This window comes from Rousettus aegyptiacus, unplaced genomic scaffold (assembly GCF_014176215.1).
Source record: "Rousettus aegyptiacus isolate mRouAeg1 unplaced genomic scaffold, mRouAeg1.p scaffold_m13_p_10, whole genome shotgun sequence".
In the NCBI taxonomy this organism is placed as follows: Eukaryota; Metazoa; Chordata; class Mammalia; order Chiroptera; family Pteropodidae; genus Rousettus; species Rousettus aegyptiacus.
The window spans coordinates 10,483,551-10,508,142 of record NW_023416285.1 but is presented as its reverse complement, the minus strand read 5'-3'; the positions used below and the strand labels follow the sequence as shown (position 1 = coordinate 10,508,142).

At 37.5% G+C, this 24,592-nt stretch overlaps 1 protein-coding gene across 6 annotated transcripts in view; it reads right to left on the bottom strand.

The window, feature by feature from the left end:
• Positions 1-24,592, bottom strand: part of SLIT2 (slit guidance ligand 2) — a 321,586-nt gene that overhangs the window by 22,323 nt on the left and 274,671 nt on the right. For all 6 annotated transcript variants that reach the window (XM_016121248.2, XM_016121250.2, XM_016121252.2 and 3 more), the window contains 4 exons: positions 23,871-23,995; positions 23,651-23,748; positions 22,221-22,360; positions 4,975-5,068 (listed from right to left, as the gene is read on the bottom strand). In XM_016121248.2, coding sequence (XP_015976734.1) covers positions 4,975-5,068; positions 22,221-22,360; positions 23,651-23,748; positions 23,871-23,995 — 457 coding nt within the window. The remainder of the gene's footprint in view (positions 1-4,974; positions 5,069-22,220; positions 22,361-23,650; positions 23,749-23,870; positions 23,996-24,592) is intronic.

Here is a 24,592-nt window from a genome sequence, read left to right as displayed (position 1 = left end):
ATCTAAAAATCTAAAAAACTTATTTAGAACGGGCGCCTAGCACGCCCAAGTTAATGGATGCCTAGAGAACAACATTGGTCTGCAAAGTATCCCACAGTTTCTCACTGTGATCTATCAGAGGAAGGGTAATTTTATCTTTCTGATGATAGTATCAACGATCCAAATGAGACTAGAATTGTTTTAACAGGGTACTTCCCTCCCTCCCTTCTATCTTGCTTGCTTTCCTCTCCTCCTCTTTCCTTCCTTCTTCCTTTCCTTTCTCTTTCCCTTTCCCCTCCCTTCTCTTTCCTTCCCTTCCCTTCCCTTTCCTTTCCTCCTTTCCTTCCTGCCTTCCTTCCCTCCCTTCCTTCTTCTTCCCTCTCTCCCTCCCTCCCTCCTTCTCTCCCTCATTTTCTCTGTCCCTGCTTTCTCTTGCTTTCCTTCCTCTCCCTCTCCATTCTCCCTCCTCTTCCCTCTCTCCTTTCTTCCCTTCTTTCTCCACTTTATTTGCTCATAGCATCCTCTATTTTTGGCTCTGTCTAATTCATTTGAGCAGTTGAGATGATAAAAGTACTATGTTGTCAAACTTACTAACAATATTAAGCATATTTAAAAAAATAAAAGTTTTTAAAACTTTCTAATAAAGAATAGATATATTGGAATGAAATATATTCTTATGAAAAACATATGTTAACATCAGATACCCTAATTCATAATGAATCCAGATAATCGTTACAGCAGAACAGACCTGACCTAACAGCGGGGCAGGAGAGCTGATAAACAATTCCCAGGGCCGATCTCTTAAGACAGTTTTTTGGTCTGTTTTTTCTGGTGGAGTGAGGGCAAAAGGGGTCTCTGTGGCACTGACGGTGAATAACCAGGGATGAACACATAGCTGGCATTTGTTCTTCGAGCACTTCCTCTGTGTCAGACCCTACTCTAAGCACTTTGGCTTATGTGGATTCATTGAATCCTCTCCACAGCCCTGTGCCATTGGTGAGACCATTCCTCTACTCTATAGACAAGGAAACTGAAGGACAAATTGTACCTTACCCAAGGACATTCAACTTGTAAGTGCCACAGCCAAGAACTGAACCCAAACAATCACACCAGAGAGCCTGAACTTCTAACCACTGCACCATGCCGTTGGAGAATCCCTGTGTGCTCTATAAAACCTGTCATTCTCGAGTGCCAACCCCTGGAATCTCTCGCTATGACACCGAGGACCCAGGACTTTACAGTTGCCCGAGCTAAAACAGTGTGGCCAGTGTAGTGGTTTTCAAATTATGCTTTGGGGACCCTGGAAACAGTGTAGATATGGCCATGGCGGCTATTCCCGGCAGCTTCCCTCTGCCCGCCCTCAGCCCCCAACACTCCCTGCTGTGACATGTTAGTTTGACACATTGGGCTTCCATGAGCATTTGTATTTTAGGTTTAAGAACAGGTTTGCTGACTTGAAAGGACAAACCGGGGAACTAAGGTGTAGATTTACAGAATCTGGACTTTGCAGAGAGAACTGGGTTTGTATCCCGACTTCATCCTTTAGTGTATGTCATCCTGACTAAGTTACTTACTTAATCTAAGTGTTCAATTCCTCATCTGTAAAATGCATAGAATAAAATAGTCTCCATCTTGTAGGTTTGTTAAAAGATTAAAGAAAAACACTATCTGTAAAAAGATTAGCATAGTGTTTGATATATAATGCATGATCAATAAATGGTAGGTATTTTTAAATAATTCCATTAAGTATAATCCTATAAAAGTCTTTATGGTTTAATCTGCAGTAATTATCCACTTTTCTATTTCAAAGCCATTAGCGTTTAAGTGAATGAGGATAATTAAAAACACCCAAGTGAATATGGACATTACTGAATGCCAGGGGTTTTGTCTGAAAATGCAAAATAGGGATTTAAGAGTTACTGGAGAGCTAATGAATTAAAATAAATGGAGTAACACGCAGCCTTTCAGCTCTGCATGTATGAATTAAGAAATAAAATGAGCTCATGGCATAAGTATGCTTGCCCTAGAGCCAGTGGTTTTCATGCTAAATCATAACAAAGTAAACAACAAGTCCGAAGTTAAATGGAGCCTAAGTGGCCACAGACATTCTCAAGTAGACGGGCGAGCCTCGAGAAGAGAGCTTCCATCGACGTTAATGTGAGCAGAGCCACTAAACTGCCGAGCATTAAAAGAAAGAAGAAGTGCTTTGAAACACTCTGAATTATTTATCTGAGAAAAGAAATCAAAGTAAAAGATAAGAGAACAGTAGATTCACCGCAGTGGCTGTCTAAGAGCTATTTTATATTTCTTCTCTACAAATACCATTTTCATGCCCATTAGAACTTGGAGTCATGCTATGGCCAATTTATTTATTTATTTATTTATTTATTTATTTATTTATTTATTTATTTATTTATTTATTTAGGTCTTTCTTTTGATCCTCGGACCTAGTTTTACAACAGGAAAAACATATTTAATTAGGAATTTCTTAAAGTTTGCATTAACAATAAAACCTATCATATTCCCTCAACTCCATTATCTGACAAGGAGTGAGGAAGAAAGCAAAGACTATAAAATATACTGTTTACAAGCCCAAAAGCTGACTAAGTAAGATGCATGCTTGAAAATACTGCTTATGGCATATTGTGCTCTAAAAATATCTCAAAGCAATTTAGGAGATTTATGAGGTATATAATAAAGCACGAGAAGTAAAACCAACTCTCTTAGCTCGGTAATAAGAAAATGAATTTAAAGAAAGACTGTAACTTGTCCAAACAACATTTGTCAGAAGAAGTTTTTCTTTAGCAGCTTCATATAGTTTTGGTTTTTAAGTTTTTTTTTTTTTTTTGAAACTCTCTTTTCCACAATACGCGATTATTTATAATATGGGAGTAATAGCAATGCTATGACATAACCTGTTTTCTGATATGCTACATATAACCGTAAGACAAACTGACAAATTATTGCTGAAAACATGTTCCCAGATTAGTTAACCTATAATTGAGTGAGATGCACTTTTAAGAGTGTGCAATCTAATTGATAGTAATAGAAAATATTGAATCGAAGATCTGTCTTTTTGAAAGTGAACGCCTTTGTTTTTTAATGATTTCCACTGTCTTAATAATACTTTATGTTATAATTACAATGCACAAAGCCCTGTGAAACCTGAGTAGCAGTTGCAAAAAAAACCCCACGTTCTTTACTGACTCATTTCTCTGAGAAATGATAAAGTTAGTTATGAAAGTGATAGATTTTCAGTTTGGCAAATTTGATTGTGGGCAGATCAAAGACATTAGGAGTTCAAATAATTTATGTACAATGTTTAGAGGAACAAATGCAATATAGAATTTTGTATAAAATAAAGATTTCAGTATACTTTTGGTTTTCGTAATGGGTTGTAAACCAAAATACAATAAAAAGTACAATCAAAGGTATTGTTTTCTTTTTCTTTTGTTGCTTATTTTGTACATTTTAAAAAGTTTTATTTTATTTGTTTCAAGTGTACAGTACATTGGTCAGACATTTATATAGTTTATAAAATGATCCCTCTAATTGCTCTGGAATAGGCAGGTGCTGCAACTGTACCTGTATATTCTAAAATGATGGATTTTAAACCAAATTGCATCAAAAAAATTCTCTGAATAAAAGTTGAGAATAAATATTTTATCCAGATTGATCTTTAAAGGAAGTGGGGCATTGGGGGCCTGGCAATATTTACCTCACCTCCCATCCAATTTGGAACATCTGATGATCTGTTGACAAGTTTCAGTATGTTAGAGCCTCAGTTCAAATCCCATCTCCTCCTATGAAATTGTTCCTGACCTGAATCGTTTTTAATTCTCTGAATCCTATGTCAATCAAGCTACAAAGCACAATAAAAACATAAGATGATAGTATTGCTACGGACCCATGGCAGGTGCTCAATACATACTGCATAACGAACAAATGGTACTTGTTAACTGTCCAACATAAACACAGCTCAGCTCTTCAACCTGATTGTGTCAGTCCTGAGAATCCAGCTTACCTTCCATAACCAACCAACTGCAGTGCTAATAAACTACAGAACTTCTTAGAGGTAACCTCTGTTAGAGGCAAGCAGCCGGGAGGACATAGCTAAATGCCAGCTCTGTCTCTGAATGACCTTGAGATCTTTGGAAAGCCACAGACCTCCCTGCGCCATGGTTTCTTCAGTTTTAAAAGGAGGAATTTGGACAAGATGATCTGTAAACTACTGCCATCTCTGAGGAGAGTAGTTGCCATTGACAGACCCTTAAACTATTTCAGGATTGTGGTGAAGGAATAATTTAATTTGATACCAAACATATTTTAGAAAGACTGCTGAGGAGGACATAAAAACTGATTTTGAAGTTCCGAGTTTATTTGAGGAAACCCTCTATCTAGAGTGCTTTATCATCCCACACAAGACATGTGTAAGGTGAAGGGGGGACTATTAGGAATTACGCTGAGACAACGGGCATAAACTAGGACTGTCCTGTGGCAGCCTGGGACGTATGGGCTCACTCTCTTCTTCGCCTTAGATAGCTAAAGTATTGCTGCAGATCAACAAATTTTGTCACATTACATTAAACTCCCTATTTTACCATAGACTTCCATTCAGATAATAAAACACCTAGCAGATATTACAAATTTATTTGGCCTTGAAATATATTTAGGTAAATACAGTCAAAGCCTACTTTATTTCATTCATGATTTTCCAGGAAGAGTCATGGAGCAAAAGAAAACACTCTCTTTTATTTATCTGTGTCTTTAGTGGACTGAAAAATAGAAGTCCATGCTGCAGATGAACACTGATACAAATGCCATTGATACAAGAGGCATTGATACCAATGCCATTGACAGTAGACAATCTGTCCCTTTAATCTTGACTAATGGTGTGAACCCAGGTCCTGAACAGCAAGCAGGTAGAAAACAGGGGTTCCTGAAAGAAAAGTCCCCTTCCCCCAACTGTGAGCACCAAGGTGGCCTCTGACTTACTTGAATCCCTTTGGTGTAAGGATGCATTTGGAGTCATGCTGGCAAGGGTTCAGGTCCTGGGCACAGAAGTCCAGTTTCTCCTCACACAACTCACCTGTTAACATGGCAGAACAGCGTTAGTTCACAGGGAAAGGTGAATGGGCTTCCCACCAGCAGGCTGTGGCCTGGACCTCAGACGTTAGCCCAGCTCGTGACGGGAAAAAGAAAATCACACAAGGTAGAAGCAGAAGATTCAAAATTCTGCTTCTGTTAAACAGTCTTATGACTGAGGACAATATGAGTACTGTTGGGATTAGGGAAAGGAAATCTGAATGGTTTTCATTTCTATTGTTCTATTTATTTTATTTCGGACTTCTTTTTGAGGTATGTTGTATACCCAAAGGAAAATGAATAGCTAATGAAATATTCACAAACTGAACCCACTCATCTAACCAGCATCCAGCTCCAGAAATACACCATTCACCCAACAAAATCCCTGAAGCCTAGTGCCCAGGGTAAGTAACCACTATCCTGACAGGACCATAGACTAGTTGTGCTTGATTCTGAGCTAAGCATGAGTAGAATCACTCGCTATGTACCCCTTTATGTCTGGCTTATCCTGTTTTATGTTTGAAAAAGTAATCCTCAAATCTTCATAGTCTCCAAAGTTTTATAAGTCTCAAATACACTATTTTTCTCCTAATGACTTATTACGACAGCTCAAGAGAATACTCCTTAGCTACACCCATGAAGACAGACAGAAAAAATCAAAAAGAGAATCAATCTAGACAAAAAACATACACTTTTCCCCTGAGTATTAGCTAGCTCATAAAGAATAATTATTATCAATACATGAGAGGTAAAAGCATAATCATACGGATTCTAGATACACTATGTTGAATTACATGTCTGACTCTCTTAGGAAATTTCTTCCAATATAAACAACATTGTTATATTTTTATTTTCAGATATATTAGGCCAAATATGTTTTTCAATGAGAAGACTTTCCCAATCGTTGTGTGAGATATGAGGGGACTGGAAAAATATAAAAGAAAAAGTCTTTCTTTTCTACCTTACTTCTAAATAACTTTTCAATTGTTTTAGTGACACATCTATATGCCACTGTTCATTTCCAAAAAAATTATTAGAACTTTTATTTGTTCAAAGTGTGTGGCTTTAAATAGCGTGTTAAAAAATCACAAGTTTGTAGTACATCACTTTGCTACAAGACTATCTTTTTAGTAATACTTTGCTAATTGATAGAAACTATTGCTTAACAACTAAATGTGGCATATTATTTACACTTCGAAGATCTTTTTCCATGATGCAAATATATAAATTTACTCATCTAAGTATTACATTAATTTGATGTAGAATAAGCTTTCTTTCATTTTTCTGTATCTTAAACTAATTGCAGTAAAAGTCTCATCTATTTCTTCTATAAGAGGCTTTCTGGGTTTGTGAGTCTGTGATACAAAAAGTTTTAATGACATATTCATGATGAGCTATTTTTGAAACAGGGTTTTTAAAAAGCCTTTCACTTTCAGTTAAGTAATGCACCTTCATGGAGTTTGTTCATTATGATTTATCAGCTTACCAGGATGAAATATCACTTTCAGTTTATAATCAAATCTATCTGTTTGGAGTCAAGCTGTTTGGAGTAGTTTATATCCCAGGCAGTTTGTAAAAATTGAAGATAGAGAAGGACCGTTGAGATGTATAATAAATATCATTTTATGTCTTTTTCACTCTATAGTCAGATAAGAAATTGTTTTTAAAATGATAAGAAAGGGGGACTTGTTTTATTTCTTATTCACTTTCATCTGACCCAATTCAAACCAGTCCAATCCACTTAAGTCAATCTAAACCACAGTCCATAAGGTCCTTCTATATGATGCTCTGTGCTCCATGCTGGGCCTATGAGGAGGGACGTAATGGCCTCTGCCCTCAGTTGGCTCCCCATCTACCAGGAGAGAAATCTGAGCTGGAGGCAGAACACAGAGAGAGAACTTCAGCTCAAAGAGAAGGAAATAGAGTTCACCCTTTAGTCTCCAACAGGCATTTCTCCATAAACTTGATATGGAAAGAAGTGGGAAAGGAGATTGTTCTAAGACACTATTGGCTAAGCAGATTGTCAACTCTGTATTCATAGCTTTAAGGCTAAGCACGTATACTTGAATGAAGAAAGCTACATCAATGTCAAGTACGTCTTATCTTCCAAGGAATCTATCTTATAAGAATAGCATAGCAGCAATACTAATCATGGCTAAAACTGTGTATGCTAGTTCTTTGTGATCATTACATACCTACACATGTGACTCTGGTAAGACTGGTTGATTAGTTCAAAAAGGATTCGTCTCCCTTTAAGTATCACCAAATATTATAAATCTAACAATAGTACGAAAGCATTCTCTGCATCCCATTACTGCTTAACTCACTTTTAAAGCCCAGTCTTCCAGCCTATACTCTTGGCACCTGCGACTATTCACTGTTTTATGAGTTTATCTCAGATCTATGCCTGGGCTGATGGTGTTTCATTTTGCTTCGGTAACTTTATAATAAGTTCTGTTGCCAATTTTCTCATCCATTCCATGTCCCCTTCTTTATGACACTTTTTCTGGATTTTATTAACCACTTGTAACCTATCTACAATTTTCATATGTCATGTTTGCTCACGCCTATCTTCTGCAACATATATTGTATGCATTTATTTATTGACTTAAACAGAGAGTACTTGCTACTGTGTGTCAGACACTTTTAAACGTTGTACAAATATGCAATCATTTAATGTTTATGAGAACCATATAAGGTAAAGTTGTAGGGTTGCACTGTTTTGGATGCATTAAATAACACCTGTGTTTATCTCGTTTCCTTTCTATGACTGTAAGATCACTGAGAGCAGCGTGCTGGCATATACGCCCTTATATCTTTCTAGAGTATGGTGTGCAGGCATACAAAAATAGCAGTTATGGAAAAAAATGTTCATGCTTCCTAAGGCAAGAACTCTCTCTTGTTGACTTATATTTAACTTGGGTTTCATTTTAGCCTTTCAACATCTTTCGGTTTAATTTTTACGTAATAATTAGTCGCTCATCATTAATAATAGCTAGCTTATATTCTTTCCTTTAAACGTTATTTAAAATTCCCCCTGACCAAATATTAAAATAAAAGTTTTCATTGAACTATTTCTTTGATTTATTCTAATTCTAGTGGATTCTGCTGTATTTGGCAGAAGGAAGCTTTTAAATTTCAAATAGTGTCTCAAAGTGTTGGGACCTAGGAGCTCAATAGAAGATGGGAAACAGATCAAGCCTTAAGATTTGACATCTAGTTCTTAACCCGTAAAGAGCAACTGAACATTTGAAAGCTATGTTGGTTTTCGAGGAAGAATATAAATAAAATATACTAACAGTAGTGTCCTCATATTTTTTTAGTCACTGTTGAAAAATTTCAGAGCAAGTCTTGAGTTAGTGAAAAAAGTGGGGAAACATGGAAAATAAGGCACCTGAATTTGCTTATGGTTCAGGGCCTGCCTGAGATCATTTCATCAGCACTGTCTCTTTTTCCTAAGAAGATAAAGTATGAGGTGACAGAAAGAAAAGGTAGAAATGTTCTTTTCATGCTACACGTACTTACATAGTTACTACTGTAACCTATTATCCTCCATGCAGGTCTTCACACTTTTGACGAGGCTAAGTCAGCCCACTGGAGTGGTTAAGGGCAAGAAGTTTAAATTTCAGTGCCCACACACTCCTCAAATGATAGGGGTCTAGACAAACCTTGACTCCACAATTTCACTTCAACCCACTCCAATAAATCCCAGGAAATCCTATTTATTTGCTTTCGGCCCCTGAATCCTTAAAAGTCCTCAATGTCAAAACAATAGCATGGAACACAATGGTTGCCTGGCATGTGTGGTTTCACTTTTGATCAGGTGAATACATTAATTTTCTTTATGCTTCCAGTTTTCAGCTCTTTTGGTTGATGAGAAATTAAAAAGGTGTGTGTGTGTGTGTGTGTGTGTTTCGGATGTCTGTATTTTCTAGAAGAGACAGAGAGTGGTCAACCAGGGAGCCTACTGTCACCTCTTTGGGACAACAGAGGTCAGTGAATGATCCTCTATAACTTATGAAGAAGAAGCACCACGAGTCCTAATCAGAGGTGTCTTGTTAGTAAGAAAGTGGTGTCTACTTCTTGGAGCACTTCCTGATTGTGTCTGTTAGGGAATGACAGTGGAGAGAGGGACTGGAAATGGCCAAGTCCTACAGTTATACCAGCATGAGCTGTGAGGGCGCAAGGCAGAACTGATGCCAATTTCACTAAGAGGGTGTAATTCTGCAAAGCCCACTTCTGAGGGAGAGGTACCTACAATTAATTCATTGTTTACTGAACATCAGTAAGTGCGTTTTTTTCTGAAGCATCGGATATAGTGGTAATGGGACCATACATACTGGCTTCCTCAGGATAGTCCTGATTTACACCTGTTATCCCAAAGTCATTATCAATAGTGTCCCCATGCCCTAACCCAGGTGCCCTGATTTGGATGGTAAGTTTTATGGTCACCTCGTAGGTGGAGAAGTCAAAGCTGAAATCATCAGAGTTAATGCTCGGTTTGGAGTGGAGAGTGAACGAGGGTTAATGGGAGAAATCCTAGGGAGAAACGATGTTTATTGGGTGCGATGACATTTGGGTTGCTGAGTTATTGCTTGGAAAAGCCTTCTGTGACTTATTCAGTATGCAACAGTGGACTGGTTGCAGAGAAGCGAACTGTTTTATTGTTCTGGGCCCGAATTCCTCATCGGAGAAATGAGGTTCTGGGATGGAAGTCATGCAAGGTCAACTGTGGCTCTAAAAAGTCTTCTAAAAAATGCTTGTAAAGAGACAGAAAATGCAAATAGCAAGTTACGAGTAGTTGTACAAAACAACATTATTGTACATTCATTGGTAAAAGCAAAGTGTCAGCACATGCTCTGAGCCCCTCGAGGTACCAATATTGTGAATATCATTGCAGTGAGGCAGAAAATTCCATGTACTTTGATGGGAATTGTACCTGGAGCTGGCCTTACCTCCTGCTTCAGTTTAGATCTGTGAATCCAATTTCAATGTTCCTTCCTTCTTAAACACAAGGGGCCCTTCCTTTTATCTTCATTTGTATTTCTGGTATATTAACTTCCTTTACATTTCTTTTTACCACACTTACTGAAACAAAACTGTTCTACAAACTTCTTCCGCGATTTCCAAGGACTGATCTGCATATGACTTTTTTCTAATGATTCTGATAGCAAATCAGATTTTTAACATTACTACGTATTTTTAGTGCCAACTATGCATGAGGACCTGTGTTGATGCTAGGAGTATAGTAATGAACGAAAATATAACAAAAAAGATATTCTTATTCTCATAGAGCTTATACATGAGAGGAGAAAAATATTAATCCAATAATTTCACAAGTAACTATTAAATGGCTTGCGTGATGAATGCTGCATGGAAACGTGTCATGATGCTCTAGAAGAGGGACTATGAGAGATGTTTTTCTGAAGTGAGACTTGGATGTGAGGGTGATGGAAGGGGAGGGAAAGCACCGGCAGGGGCTCTGTGCAGGAGGTGACATGGAGAATATGAGCCCTGAGGGACTGGGAGTGAGCCCGGCAAAGCGCCGTGCCAGAGGAGGCCGCAGAGGCCCGCAAGGGCCGCGTGGCAGAATACATTTACTCTATGAGCAATGGGTGCCATTGATGGATGCTAAGTTGGGGGACAGCCAGATGACATCTGCACTTTGAAAAGAACATTCCGGCTCCAGAAGAGGCAGATGGACATGAGTAGTGACTTGGCTCGCACGCAGGTGGTGGTAGGGGAGATATGGGTGGCCATGGGAGATGCTTAGGAAGCAAAACAGATGGAAATTTGTGAAGAACTGGATGATGGGTGGTTGAGGGAGAGGGTTGTCTGGGACTTCCATATCAGATTTCCAGTGCGTATGTTTGGAAGTGCCTTATAGCGACATAGAGAACACTGAAAGAGAAGCAGGTTTTCCAGAGCAAAGATCAAGAGTTTTAAATATAGAAATGCGGTGTTATGAGTTGAATTGTGACACTCCCCCCAAAAAAAAGATACATTGGAGACCTCTGGCACCTCAGAATGTGGCCATATTTGGAGAGACCTCTTTATAGAGGTAATCGACTTAAAATTAAGTCATGAATGCGGGCCCTAATCCAATATGGCTGATGTTCTTGTAAAAAGGGGACATCTGGCATGGAGGACAGGTGACAGGAAGAGACACGGGGCCAAGGCAACAGTCCACAGGCCAAGGAGAGCAGCCTGCAGCAGATCCCGCCCTCGCAGTCCTAAAGGAACCAACACTGTCCACACTCTGCTGTGAGACTTCTAACGTCTAGAACTGTGAGACGATACATTCCTGTTGTTTAAGGCCCCCGGTCTGTGGTACTTCGTTACACTAACACTCACAAAACGATGCTGATGGTCAATTCTAAATTATTGCAGGTTTAGGGCAGGGGATAAAACTTTCAACTTCTGGACTATTTTTTATCTTTTGTTCCCCCTTTTTATTTTGTTTGTTTGTTTGTTTACTTATTGTTTTTATGTCTCTTTCCTTTCTTAATTCATTCCATGTGTCTGTCTACTCCGGTGCCTGAAATTTCCTTTCTAGTCTCTGAGCTTCTCTAACAGAATCTGTCACAAGTGATGCTCAAGAAAAGGGAGTGGCCCATGCCCAGGACCTCAGCGCTTCGAAAGAACCAAGAACTGAACAGAGCGCAGTGGGGTCGGCTGGCCGGATGTTTGCTGCTGGGGCCAGACGCCTCTCTGCATGGAAATCGCTGTGAGTCTTGGTTAACTTGAACCAATCAACCCACGGTCCTCCCTCCAAGGAGAGCTCGTGTTAACAGTTAGGGTTTTGCAGGATGGGTTACTCAGACAGTGATGAAGATTTTCCTCCCATTATGATGTTAAGGTGACAGCGGCAAGATAACCACAAACTTCTATGTCTTAGAGAGGGGGAGAAAAGTGAGTCCAGTACCTTGTTCTACTAACTTTCCCATGAATTTGGAGATTGGCTTGAACTTTGAACAGCAGCTGTACTTAAAAATGACTACTAATATCCATACTATTTTTAGTTATATAAATAACAGTCTTGGAAGTTTTACTAAATTACATCAAATACATCAAAACACATCCTAAGTAGAGGATACCTGAGCTCAATCTTGTCACTAATATGATTTACTATTCTGGCACACACGTTCAAATTTCTTAAGCAAGTTTTTTCTTTAAAAAAGAAAAAAGAAAAAAAAACTGATTTAACAGTATCGTTGAAAATTCTTAACTACAGTGATTCTTTGGAAAATCAAGGAATAATGAAGATATTATATAGTCCATGGTAGTTAACATTAAATATTTTCTAAAACTAATAAGAATAGTGTAAAAGGAAATTAACCACTTATAATAGGATCCATTTGTAAATACTTTAGTGAGAATTTTTTATTTGACCAAAATAAAAAGGTGCTTTCATTTAATAATTTTCATAATTCAAAGTTGAGGAAAAATATTTTCAGCTCTACCCAGCAAATATTCAAAAGGTGAGCATGACAAAGTCCTTATCCCAACTGTTACAATCTGGAAAATTTAGAGAAATAAGATAGATGTCCAATTTTCCAGTACCGCTTAAGTTCCATATAGAAACTGGCTTGACGACTCATTATTACTTTTATTGATTACCGAAAACTAAACTACATAGTCCCCAAATTTATTATTACCTCTAAAGAGTTCCATTTTCTTCATAAACTGTGCTGATCAGAGAGGCAGCTTTTGAAGAGCTATTGGATGATTAATTGCTTTCTATCTACCAAGAAATTTGGGCAACAGCTTGTCTTGGCCAGGCTTACTCAGTCCTCAGAGCATGCTTAGTGGCAAAGAGGTTGCGCATTTTGTCTGTGGATTAGGACTTCTGAAATTTTCTAATTCAAAGCACTCTGTTTAAAATATTCATTTGTTTTACATTTATAGAGAAATAGGAAAGATTAGATCTGAATTAATAAGTATCTCATTTCAATCTTTCCAGAAGTCAGCCCTGTAGATCCAGCTTGGGCATGTATATTTACAACAAAAATAATTTTAGATACAGGGACCTGGACTTGCTGTTGCTAGTTACTACTAATGTAGCCAGATTTCTTATTTCCATGAAACAAACAAACAAACATTTTCAAAGGGTCCATTCTGGGTTCCTGGGTATGTGAAGGGGGTGGGAAGGGTTCTGGAGATGATACTGCAACCTGTTCTTGCTCCTATTCATAAATTGTACCATTTTTTTTAATATAGAAGGATTATTGATATTGATAATAATGGAAAGGGAACTTATGACAGCAATCTGAATAACTGGACCAGAATTCTAGTGTTTAACTTAATCTATTATGACATTTTAAAATATACTTGTAACAAGGGAGGAAGTCTGGTTGAATTCCTGATAGAATCCCCAGGACATAGAATTTTGGAGGGTAAAACGCATCATTCTTCAATATTTGCATTTTGGGCTCTTACTTAGCTCAAGAAAAAACCTGAAGAATTGGTACTAGTTTTACTCTATTTGAATTGGCAAAGAATAGGAAGGTAACCAAAAGCAACCTATTGGATGAAATAAATGAGATTTAATTTCTTAAGAGCACACCACTTGAGGGCAGGGGATAGATATTTTTATTTATGTTCGCACCTCTTCTTTTCTGTTGCATTAACTAGCAAATTATCTGGCATAAACTAGATATCTGATGGCTGTTGAAAAATATGAAAGATAACATTTAACTGATTGCTTCTCAAAGAAAAATACTTTTTAAATGTTAACGATGGAGACCCAGATGGCATAAGGGACAGCGTAAGGAAGCAGAGAGAATATAAGGAAGATTGGCAGCAGATTTGTGTTCTGGCTTCCCAGCCTGAAGTACATCCATGCAGGAGGGACTGGATAGGTATCCTGTTGACTCAGATATTCCTACAATGTCATCTGTCAAATAACGACGATCCCAATTAGAAATGGAGAGAGAGGATGAACCCAGGAACCTAGGATGTGTGAGTGTAAGCACTAAAGTGGCATGTTTGAGAAAGATAAAGATAAATAGACCTGGATGATTTTAATTATCGAGTTTTAAAAATTCCATCCGATTCCTATCAAAAAAAAAAATTGTGCCTTTCCCCTGTGTTCTTTATCCATGTGAAGAGAAACATTCTGTCTCCTCTCGCAGATCTTGCAATGCGGCAGTGAGATGAACTACAGTAGAAGGTGCACACAGCTGATGGGATTATGGGAGTCGTCCCAGGAAAGGTTAATTGAATTGGACCTTAAAGAAAAGTATTTCTGTTTTCTCCTCTTTTGCTGAGCCAGGCCGGAACTATTTGTTACATACTCTGCTCAAGTTTTGAACCCCAAACACCAGGGCACATTCACGTGGGAAGATGTCCAGCCTCCAATCTAAATATTCAGTATCCTTTCTCAGTGGTGATGGTAACAGTTGGCTTTATTTCCATCAGAAAGTAAAAGGCTACTTAGGAACCATGTGTTTCTAGTTCTTCTGAAAAGAATGAACTCTTCCCAAAGACTCTTGTTAATATTGAGGCTTTCTTATTTGTGTTCACTGTCCTAAAATTTGTTCTATCAATTAGAAATAACCGATCTTCACAATGTGGTCGATAAACAATCATCCAGATCACACTCATTTCTCTAAACTTAATTAAATCCTGTTATTAGTATAGAAAGCTATGGAACTAAACTTGATGGGCTGTGGATTCCTCAAGATATGTTAGCCACTGATACATGTCCTTTTGGTGCCCAAAGTGCGCATCATAGGACACGTGCAGAAGAGGGACAGGGCCACAGAATAACCTCGTGAGGTAAAGTTAATGATGACTCAAAACAGGAAGCCTCAAGAAAATATGATACAGATGTGGATATTAAGATGTGTCCAACAATTAAAACCATTTTATGTTCTCACTTTTGTTCTAAACCATATGAAATGAGGGGCCCCATAATGTTGTTTGCCAAGTTGGATTAGTCTTCACATTCAGAAAAGAGTGTTTCTCTTTACAAACTCGTAAAGTAACTGTGTAATGTTGTTAACTTTCTTGGGGTATGAGAAACGGTGGCTTTGTACTGGTGAAATAACTGACCTCATCTGAACCCGCAGTGCAGAGCAGAAGCCGAAGGTTTTGCCTGGGAGACGGGGGTGATGTTTTATGCATTTCTGCATCACTTCCAATGCTTAGTGCAATGTCTTGCATAAGGTATTTTCTCAATAAATACCTTTTGAATTTTTAAAATGGAAAAGCCACCCCCATAAACAAAAAAGGAGGTGTTTTTTTTCCGGAACATTGGAACTAAATAATGGAGTCAATTCCAACAGCTATTGAAACTACAAAAACATTTAAGTTCGTTTTCAAAACAAATAAATCCAAATTAGATTGAATGAGGCTTGGTTATGCTAAGCTGTTGTTCTAGGCTCAATGGGCCCTGCCTATTAGCCAAAGGGGGAAAAAAAAGAGAATCTTTAAAACATTTTCTGAGATTTGAAGGCATTTAAGGTGGCTTTGAAAGGTTGGAAAGTTAACACAAACCACACAGTAGCATTAGGCCGCCAATTCTCTCGAATTAAAACAGACTGTAGGTATGGTTGCAACTATATTGACTTTGATATAAAAACCTCATATATCTCAAGGCGGAATTAATAACAGTGGAGTCACTGTTATAAAGAGATCATGAAAATTAAAAATATACACAAAACCCCCCAAATATAGCCAAATCTAAGTGATCGTCAGCATTTACTATTTCCTTACATTTAGAGTATGAAGGTAAAAGAACCAAAGACTTATCCCTAAATAAAGTCTTTCCACTTGAAGTGAGCATGAAAAAAAAAATAATTTAAAGATATTGAAAAATATGGGGAGAGAAATTTTCTTCACACATATAATTTCATCCTGTGGAATTTTCTCTATCAAAGTTCCCGTTAGAGTTATCATGCCATCAAGAATCGCATCAAATCATCTAAACCAGGTCACTGTAGCGATGATGATTGTAATTAAACGATGCAAAACTTACAGAGCAGCCCCTGACATTTATGGTGTACAGACATACAACATTTTAAAGTGTTTGCCTATACATTTTTCCATGTTATTCTGAAATATCTATGTGAAGTGGAACAGATGTCATTATCTTTGTTTCACGGGGGGAAAAAAAGAAAAGACTGAGAGAGAGGTCCCAGAGTCGATAAATAATAGTACTAGGATGAGAAACCTGAGCTTTTCCCATTAGTTGCACAAATGTGTCAGTACCCCACCTGCCCTCAGTGACGGAAGCCACCTTAGTTCATCGGGGGAATTAATTATTTCATTGTACGGTCATTGATTAGGCCTGTACAATTGGCCTAATACGATTTTTTTTTCACATATAGATGAAATAGACTGCTTGTCTACACCTGAATTTAATCTTTCTAAGGGCGCATAAGGGACCATTGTGTATAGCAAGTTGAAGAGACAGCAGAAGACAAGCCTGTTTGGCGTAAATGACTAATTAGAGCCACTGTGGGAAGTGAAAAGAGTCCACGCGTGGAAGGTGGCAGCAGATAAGCAGGGACTGGTTCTGGTGGAAGGCCCCCAATCAGAGTGCATGCCTTGGGGTCAGTTAGACGTCGGTTTGCATCTGCTGGACTCCTATTTACAGGGTGTATATCCTTGGGTAGGTGCTTTCTCATTGTTTTAGACAAGCTACTGCTCAAATCTTTATCGTTTATATCTACAGGGTTCTTTTAATTTAACAATATGGGAGCTAATTATGAAGCTTCAATTTATTTAAAAAGTTACCCTTGGTGCTGTAAAGAAACTGAAATTTCATTTCTAGTTAAATTTTGGATTAAAAAACAGAATGGTTAGACTGCTTTTAAAAGCAAATTCAGCCAGCAGCAGATTCTTGGAAATAAAAGATATCTTTTATAAACATAATCATGAAATTTAATCAACGTGTAAAACCACATGGTGGCTCAAAACACGATCGTACTGCCAAGCTTGCTCCCCAGAGCACACAGAGCGATTTAAGGGCATATTCCTGTGACAGAATAATTGCTATTGTGTTTCTGAGACAGACTCAGACCTTAGACATCCCTGCCACAGGCCACCAATTGCTTTAGTACTTGTAAAAAGAAGACATGACATCTGGCCAAGAATGGTGTCACATGCATTATTAACCCACAGAGATCTGCATGGGCCGTAGCTGTATTTTTACATTGTAAAATATGAAAACGTTTTTCATCTTTTTCAACTTAATTCTGTACAGAGTAAGATTAAGTGACCAAACAGTAAATCACCTGAACAATGTTACAGAAAGAAATGAAATCCTTAGCAAGAGGAGAAAGAGAGAGCTCCTATGTGATGTATTCCATGTCGGTCGTATAATCCTACTGTTAATGCTTCGCACATAAGTGGAACTGTCAAGACAAGCAGGCACAGTGCTCCTTTTAGAATGCGGTGCTGGCATTTGGTCCTTGAAGACTTTTGGTCAGCGGAATGAGTGAAAATTTGATGTTATTAGTAATAGTCTTGAATCTTTCAGATAAAATGGCACAGACTCCATCACAATTCCTCAGACGGGCCTACTGCCCTAATTGCTTCTAGGACATGCTTTCCTGGGCCCTACACATTTGAAGAGCCACATGGACCATACTGACATCAATGATTAGATGTATCTCTTCCTGTGCTTTAAGAATGCTGCCTAGCACTCATGATGTATGTGCTATAATATGAGTCTGACGATGTCATTTCATAAATCAAGCTCTTGGGCTTTGTAATATTTATTTTATAAAATGTTTTAATAAATGTAGACACCTTTAATGTTTTTCATGTTTCAAATTACTAAAGATTTTAGTTTAAAAGTATTGGAAAAGTCCTACTATGGAACACATTTTCTGTCTATAGCCTATCTAATGTCCTAAATGACCTATATTTTTCGTTGTAAAAATAGTTCATGTTCATGATATCTTTAAAAAAGTAAAAGCATACAAGACAAGCAGAAAGTAGAAAGTATTCTCTTTTTTTGTTTTTTAGCCACCCCTTATTCTCACTCAGAGGGTTTCTTTCACAGCCTTCTAGAATTTGGTAATGCACATTTCCGATGCCCTTTTTTATAGCGTTTGGCACAGCTAATTCATACATCGAGGATCTGAATGACCGACTCAACATATCGATTCCAGATCTCAGATTTTGTGAGCATTCCTTTTACCATGTACACATAATGAAATCTATGCAGCTTTAAAAGAAAGAGGGAAACGAAAACGAAAATCATAATAGACTTAAAAGGCAACTAACCTTTTTCCACCTCATTCAGATTAGCGGCTGGCAGCGACAAAGACAGAAGAGACAAAAGACTTTTTACATTGCGATACAACAGCAGAGCACGTGAAGCTAAAGCACAGCATTTAACAACGGAGAAGCCGAGGGTGAGAGAGCAAACTGAAGCAAGGCTTGGGGTTCTTACCTACGGCCCGGCCAGACGCACAAACATGGAGGAAAGGAGGCAATAGGTAAACACCATCACGGGGGGCGAGAGAGCTGCCTCTAACAGGTGGCTTAACCAGCAGCCTTACTTTTTAAGATGTGCCCTTAGTGGTTTGCATGTGGGCACTGGAGATTTGGAAAGCAAAGAGATAATGGTACAAAACGGAAAAATTAAAATGTTCTCAATTAATTTAAAAATTAATTCTCCCCCCACCAACCCCGCAAAATATATTATAAGCATTTACATGCCTAACTCATAAGGGCGCTTTCATTGACTGAATTTATGTAATTTTATGAAGCCTGGTTTACACCATGATCAATTTCATATCATCTTTGTACGTGGTCCCATGAGAATAGGGTTAATTAAGATCAGTCTTGACGGAGCAGATTTGGGATTCTGACTCTTAGGAAACATACAAAAACACTTTTCAATTCAACATCTAAGTTGATACCAGAGCTTAGGAAAAGGCATCAAGTTTTCAACATGTCAGGGGTGCCATATTTAAAACTTTCATTTTTATAAGGTTTGGAGCTTATGTAATTTGAGGAATTCCTTGAAAATTAACCTTCAAGAAATGCCTCGTTTTCAGAAAAGATACAATAATGATAAAAAAAAAACCCAGAATCTTTCAAGCCAAAATTAAAACCCTCGAGTAAAATTTTAAATTATTTATGTAGCAGTTCCAAAGTCCTACCTGCTCAATCCTTAGCATAGTGATTTTAACTTAGAATCACGGTGAATGAAACTTTAAAAAAATTAACCTTGTCTGAAGAATACTAGCAGTCAACAGTCATATATGATACAACTAGAAGGACAGGTAATGGATTAAATTTTGGCAAAATTCAGTTTTGATAACTAAGATGGGAAGGGTATTGCAAGTGTCAGATAACAGAAAAATAATATTGGCCCTTAAAATTTATGTTGTCAATCCCTACAGCAGAAAAGGGCAGAGAGTTTTGTCCTCTAATAAATCAATAACTATTTACTGTGATGGGTTGGTTACAGTGGAATAAATTTAATAAATTTCCCAATGATGGTTCATTTTATTTTGAACATTAGTAGCCATGTTTTATAGCCTGCCCATCACATCATGACTTCTCTGTCAGACTGCTTTCAGTTCCTTGAATTTTCTTCATTAACAACAGTATATCCATTCTGACTGTTGCCATGGATGCCAAATGTAAAACCTTTTCCCATAATAATTTACGAGATTTTTCCGTGAAGTTTTATTTGCTCTGACTGAAGAGTTCACTTTCTCATTGTATGCCTTTGGGGTATAGAGTTAAAAAAAGAAAAAAATCTTCAAACAGAAAGCAACTTGTGACTTGAATGATTTTTAAACAATGACAACATTATTATATTCCCTAAGCATAGCAGGGTTTCTGTTCCCAGATCTTATGCTCATTAATCAGATTCCAAACTTAAACCTAAAACAATACAGCCACATTATAGGAAAATTCCTCCCTAACTGTAGACTTGGATAAAGCAGGATATAAAACTCTAGAGTCCAATTTATACTTTCCTATAATTAAAGGCCACTATGTGCCACTGATTTCAAAATCTGCAGATGGTTGTTTGATATTTTGTAAATGAGTTCACTTCACATATGGACAAAAATACTCCAGTTAATAGATGAGTTACAAACGTGCTTCATTTAGATATTTGTTCTAATGCCAAATCGTCGAACTCTTCATTCCCCACAAGACTTGGCCCAAAGTTATAGTGGTAATATCTTCCTGTTTTGTATGCTATAAAGTTTCTGTTGAGTTCAGTATTTTCGTTTATACTTTGCCAAAACTGAGGCAAACTGATATTCGCAATAGCTATGCTTAAAAAGACTAAAAGAGTCTCAGTTCTTGTTAAGAATCGAATGGCTCTTGACAAATAGTCTTGGCAGGTTCCCACATGATAGCTTTTATAGATGTCACATTTTGGCTAAAAAGTGGTTTTGCTAAGTTCTGAGGGTTTTTTTTTTTTTTTTTTTTTGATGTTTCGAAGAAAGAGATCTGACATAGGGAGATGAGGCTTCATAATACTTCTCAGAGGAAGTCGCTCTGACCCAAATCATTAAGGTGGAGAAATCATGTGTTCAAGAGGATCAGGTGTAGGAAGGAAGCTTGGAAAATAAAGGGTGAGAAGACAAGACAAAGACTCAAAAGCAATGGACGAGGAATAAAGTATAGCGAATCTAAAGCCAAAGCAGGAGGACCACTTCAAACCAACTCAGAAGAATCTGCCACCGTCTGTAAATGATCATTGGAAAGGCACGTAAGAGCCTGAATACTGCAGTGTCCTCAAGTCTTGGTTGTCAACAATAAGAGCATAGAGGTAAAATCCTGGTTTCTGTGCTCAGGGTCTCACCGGCTAGCCCAAGTGTGTTTGAAATGCTTGGGTCCAGTTTGTCTGGGTCAGAGTAGATTGTTTTAAAGAGTGAATTAAGTGAATTAAGCCCTTTCCATAATGATTAGAACAAGTGGTGGGAAAAGAGAATGACTGCATGTAGGTAAATCTAGGTAACAGACTTCAGTGCAAACACTGGGCTCCTTGCGCAAGTCTAAATCAGCCCATCCAATAACAAATAAAACTCAATTCTCAGGTGAGCTCCAGGGGCTTCAGAATCTGTGCATGCTGGGTTTACTTGCTACTTTTTATTAATGCAACATATCAAAGGATGCTCAAATTCTGCTCACCAAGGAGCTCAAGGACTGTGTGTGTGTGTGTGTGTGTGTGTGTGTGTGTATGCAAAGCTTAGGTGTTCTATAAAAGCTTACATTTCTATGCTTTTCCAATAAATCCCTGGGACACTTAATAATACTGATATGATTTCCTCTTTCATGTTTAGAGATGTTAGCCTCAGTCATCTATATAGTTATTTTACCCTCTGATACCCTTATCTATGTATTAAATTGTCTGGAAATAAATGCAATTAATGAAAAATGCCCAGCGAGATGAAAATGATAACTTAGATTAACACAATTGACTCTACTTCTCCATTTTTTTCTAATAAATAAAGTGTATAGCATTTTTCTTTTCTTGATCAATATTAAAACTAAGTGACTTATTTAAAAAAAAGATTGTAACTAAAATATTTCTTATTCACAGCCATGAAAATAAATCAAAACAGATATTCTGACATAATAAGCAAGTCATAAACTTGATGTTGACTGCATAGCAAATTGGCTTATCCAGAAGAAATTAAACAGGTTGGATAGTCTTATGAGATGTAACATCCCAGAGAAAAAATGTCAGAAAAAAGGTGATGGTCTCATAAGATTATTCAAAATATTCAATATTTTCTTATTTGTATTAGATTTGAAGGACATGAGTTAATAGAGGAAAACACTCATTAGTGAAGGAGCAAGTATAGATACAAATAATTTCAGACACTTAGTTGTGTTTTGACTACATAAAGAAATGCCCCTTTTCATCCATGTATTGGTGGGTTGGTTTGCACAGGAAAAGCCATTTGTATGGAAATGCCATTCAGTTGTTAGACTGCTAGCTTCAGTGTGATAACTCATTTTTGCCGGATGGCACGACTTTCTGACTGAGCGTGGCAGGTCTTTAATTGGGTTGGGCTGAAATCATCTTTAAATTACTTACATTACACATAATGTCCAAAACACCTATCAGTTTTCAAATAATACAATGGTTTACTAAACATATGCAGCAGGATGATGCTTTCGGATACACAGATTGATGGCAGAGCATTTTCTATTCTTCCTACCTGTGTACTCAGGTGGGCAAAGGCACGTGTAGTTATTGATTCCATCAACACAGGTAGAATTATTTTCACAGTCATTGTCTTCACAGTCATCGACATTGACTTCACAATTTTCTCCTTCAAATCCATCAGCACAAATACACCTGAATGCCAAGGGGGAAAAAAAAGGCAAAAACGAAACAAAACAAAACAAAAAACTCCCTGCATTTTAAAACCATATGGTCTCAATATTGAAAAAACTAAAAATAAAAAAACTAAACACTCATCAATTAGAGAACTTGAACTCTAAGAATTTGATTTTCAAAATGCTTTTAAATGACATGTTGTAAGCATCAATTTAAGGTAATATCCCCCAAATCAGAAAGAATTTGAGAAATAAATTTATACTAGCTACAAGATGGCAAATGCCTCCATAATCTTATATGGCAATAAATACAATATATCCGCTGGTCTAAAACACAAGCAAAGTTCACTCTACAGCCCCTGTAATCTTAATCTTAGATTGTACTCTACTAAAATAATTCATGCCTCTTTGCTTGTAAGTGAGGAGAAACTGGTTCTGATTTTAAAACATTACAATACTACTACCTTATGTGTAATTTTCTTTATGTCTCAAAACAAAAAAAGAAATCTGACAATAAAATTTAGTCTTCCTTGCAATTATAAAATGTGAATGTTCTCTTTAAGTCTCAACAAATGCAAATTTTTTCACTGGCATAAAACATGGTACACTTAATCTTGATAGGCATCAGAATAATCCTTGAAAAGTCCTAATGTAAAAGAGAAAATTTCATAACAGAATGCAGAAATGAAGCATATTTATTATACAAAGTGATATTTCTAACAAGCTTTAGTAGTACATTAGCATTCTTATGTGAAATTATTAGTGTCATTATAAGAAGTCTATTCATAATTCATGAAGTACATCTGAAGTAATTGTACTGTATGATTAAATAACTCCAGATTAAAAATGTTCACAGCATGTTTGTCTACTTATATTGTGGGTTGGAAATGAATCATTAATTTTCTCTTTCACTGGGACCTACATCTTATCATTACACACTGTCTTTAAAGCAATACACAAACAACAGATGAATATATGACTTGCAGTAGGAGGCTAGTTGGCTATTAATTAGCATAATAGAGCCATTATTTTGTCTTGACCTAACCTGACTTGATTAATCCTAATGTGTGCATGTGTGTGTTTAAATTTCCTGATTTTGTAGCATCCTGAGCTATGAATACTACAACAACTCCATTTGTTTTTACATTGCAATATCTCAGAGAGAAACTAATACATACTGTCTTTATGAAGAGATTCCTGGCATTCTCTTTAAAATAATGTCCCTGGATTTGGAAAGGGGAAGGCATGTGTGCTTAGTTATATTTGCTCCATTATTTCAGACACAGAAGACCACAGACTAATGACCTACCAGAATCCATCTTTTTCTCCTTCTTTCAAGTGGCACGTTCCTCCATGTTTACACGGGTTACTGATGCATGCATGAATTGGCACATCGCAGTCCTGCCCCTGGAAAAGGAGTGGCCAAGTAGAGCCGAGTGTAAAGAAGTTGTCGGCACAATAAAATAACATGCGCCCACCAAGGGAAGCAATGGTTTCACATCATAGCACCCACAACAGCTCTTACTTACCTTGAAGCCATACGGGCAGGTGCAGCGGTAGAAGTCCACTGGGTCGTTGTTACAGGTGCCGTCGTTCTTGCACGGGTTTGATAGGCAGGGGTTGCATTTAGCGAGAATACTGACATCCACGGGACCTACAAATTCATCGACAGAATGAGAAAATGAGGCTTCCTATGTTTAATTCTGTTAAAGTAATTCCAACGCCTTACTGTAACAGTAAATTTTATGTGAAAATTATTATTGGTCACATATCTGTATGTGCTTCTCTTCCATGACAAAACCAGGAATCAAGATCATCATATTGTGTTCGAGAACCCAACATGAGGCTGTCACGTTGACTGGCATGGGGGGACATCAACATCAGAGTGGGGCTCTGGGTGATGACTTTAGGTGCTTAGCATCAGATGTTAATAATGCCAGTGTCACAGAGTCAGTCCCCTCATGGGTCAGCTAGCTTGTGGATGAGTTCCATGGCCACCGCCTACACCCTAAACTCAGCCAGCTGTCATGGAAATACATGTCAACCATCCCGACGAGGACGTGTGTGTGTGTGTGTGTGTGTGTGTGTGCTGGGAGATGAGTGGGTGAGTTTTATAAATAAGTAAAAATTCATCAGCTAAAATATACATTTACTGGTTAAATATATAATAGTATGCAACTGCCCTGATGATATTAGGTCAGTAGTGTAATTTTCTTGAGGGAGATACAAAATGGTGCCATTTTTATGCATA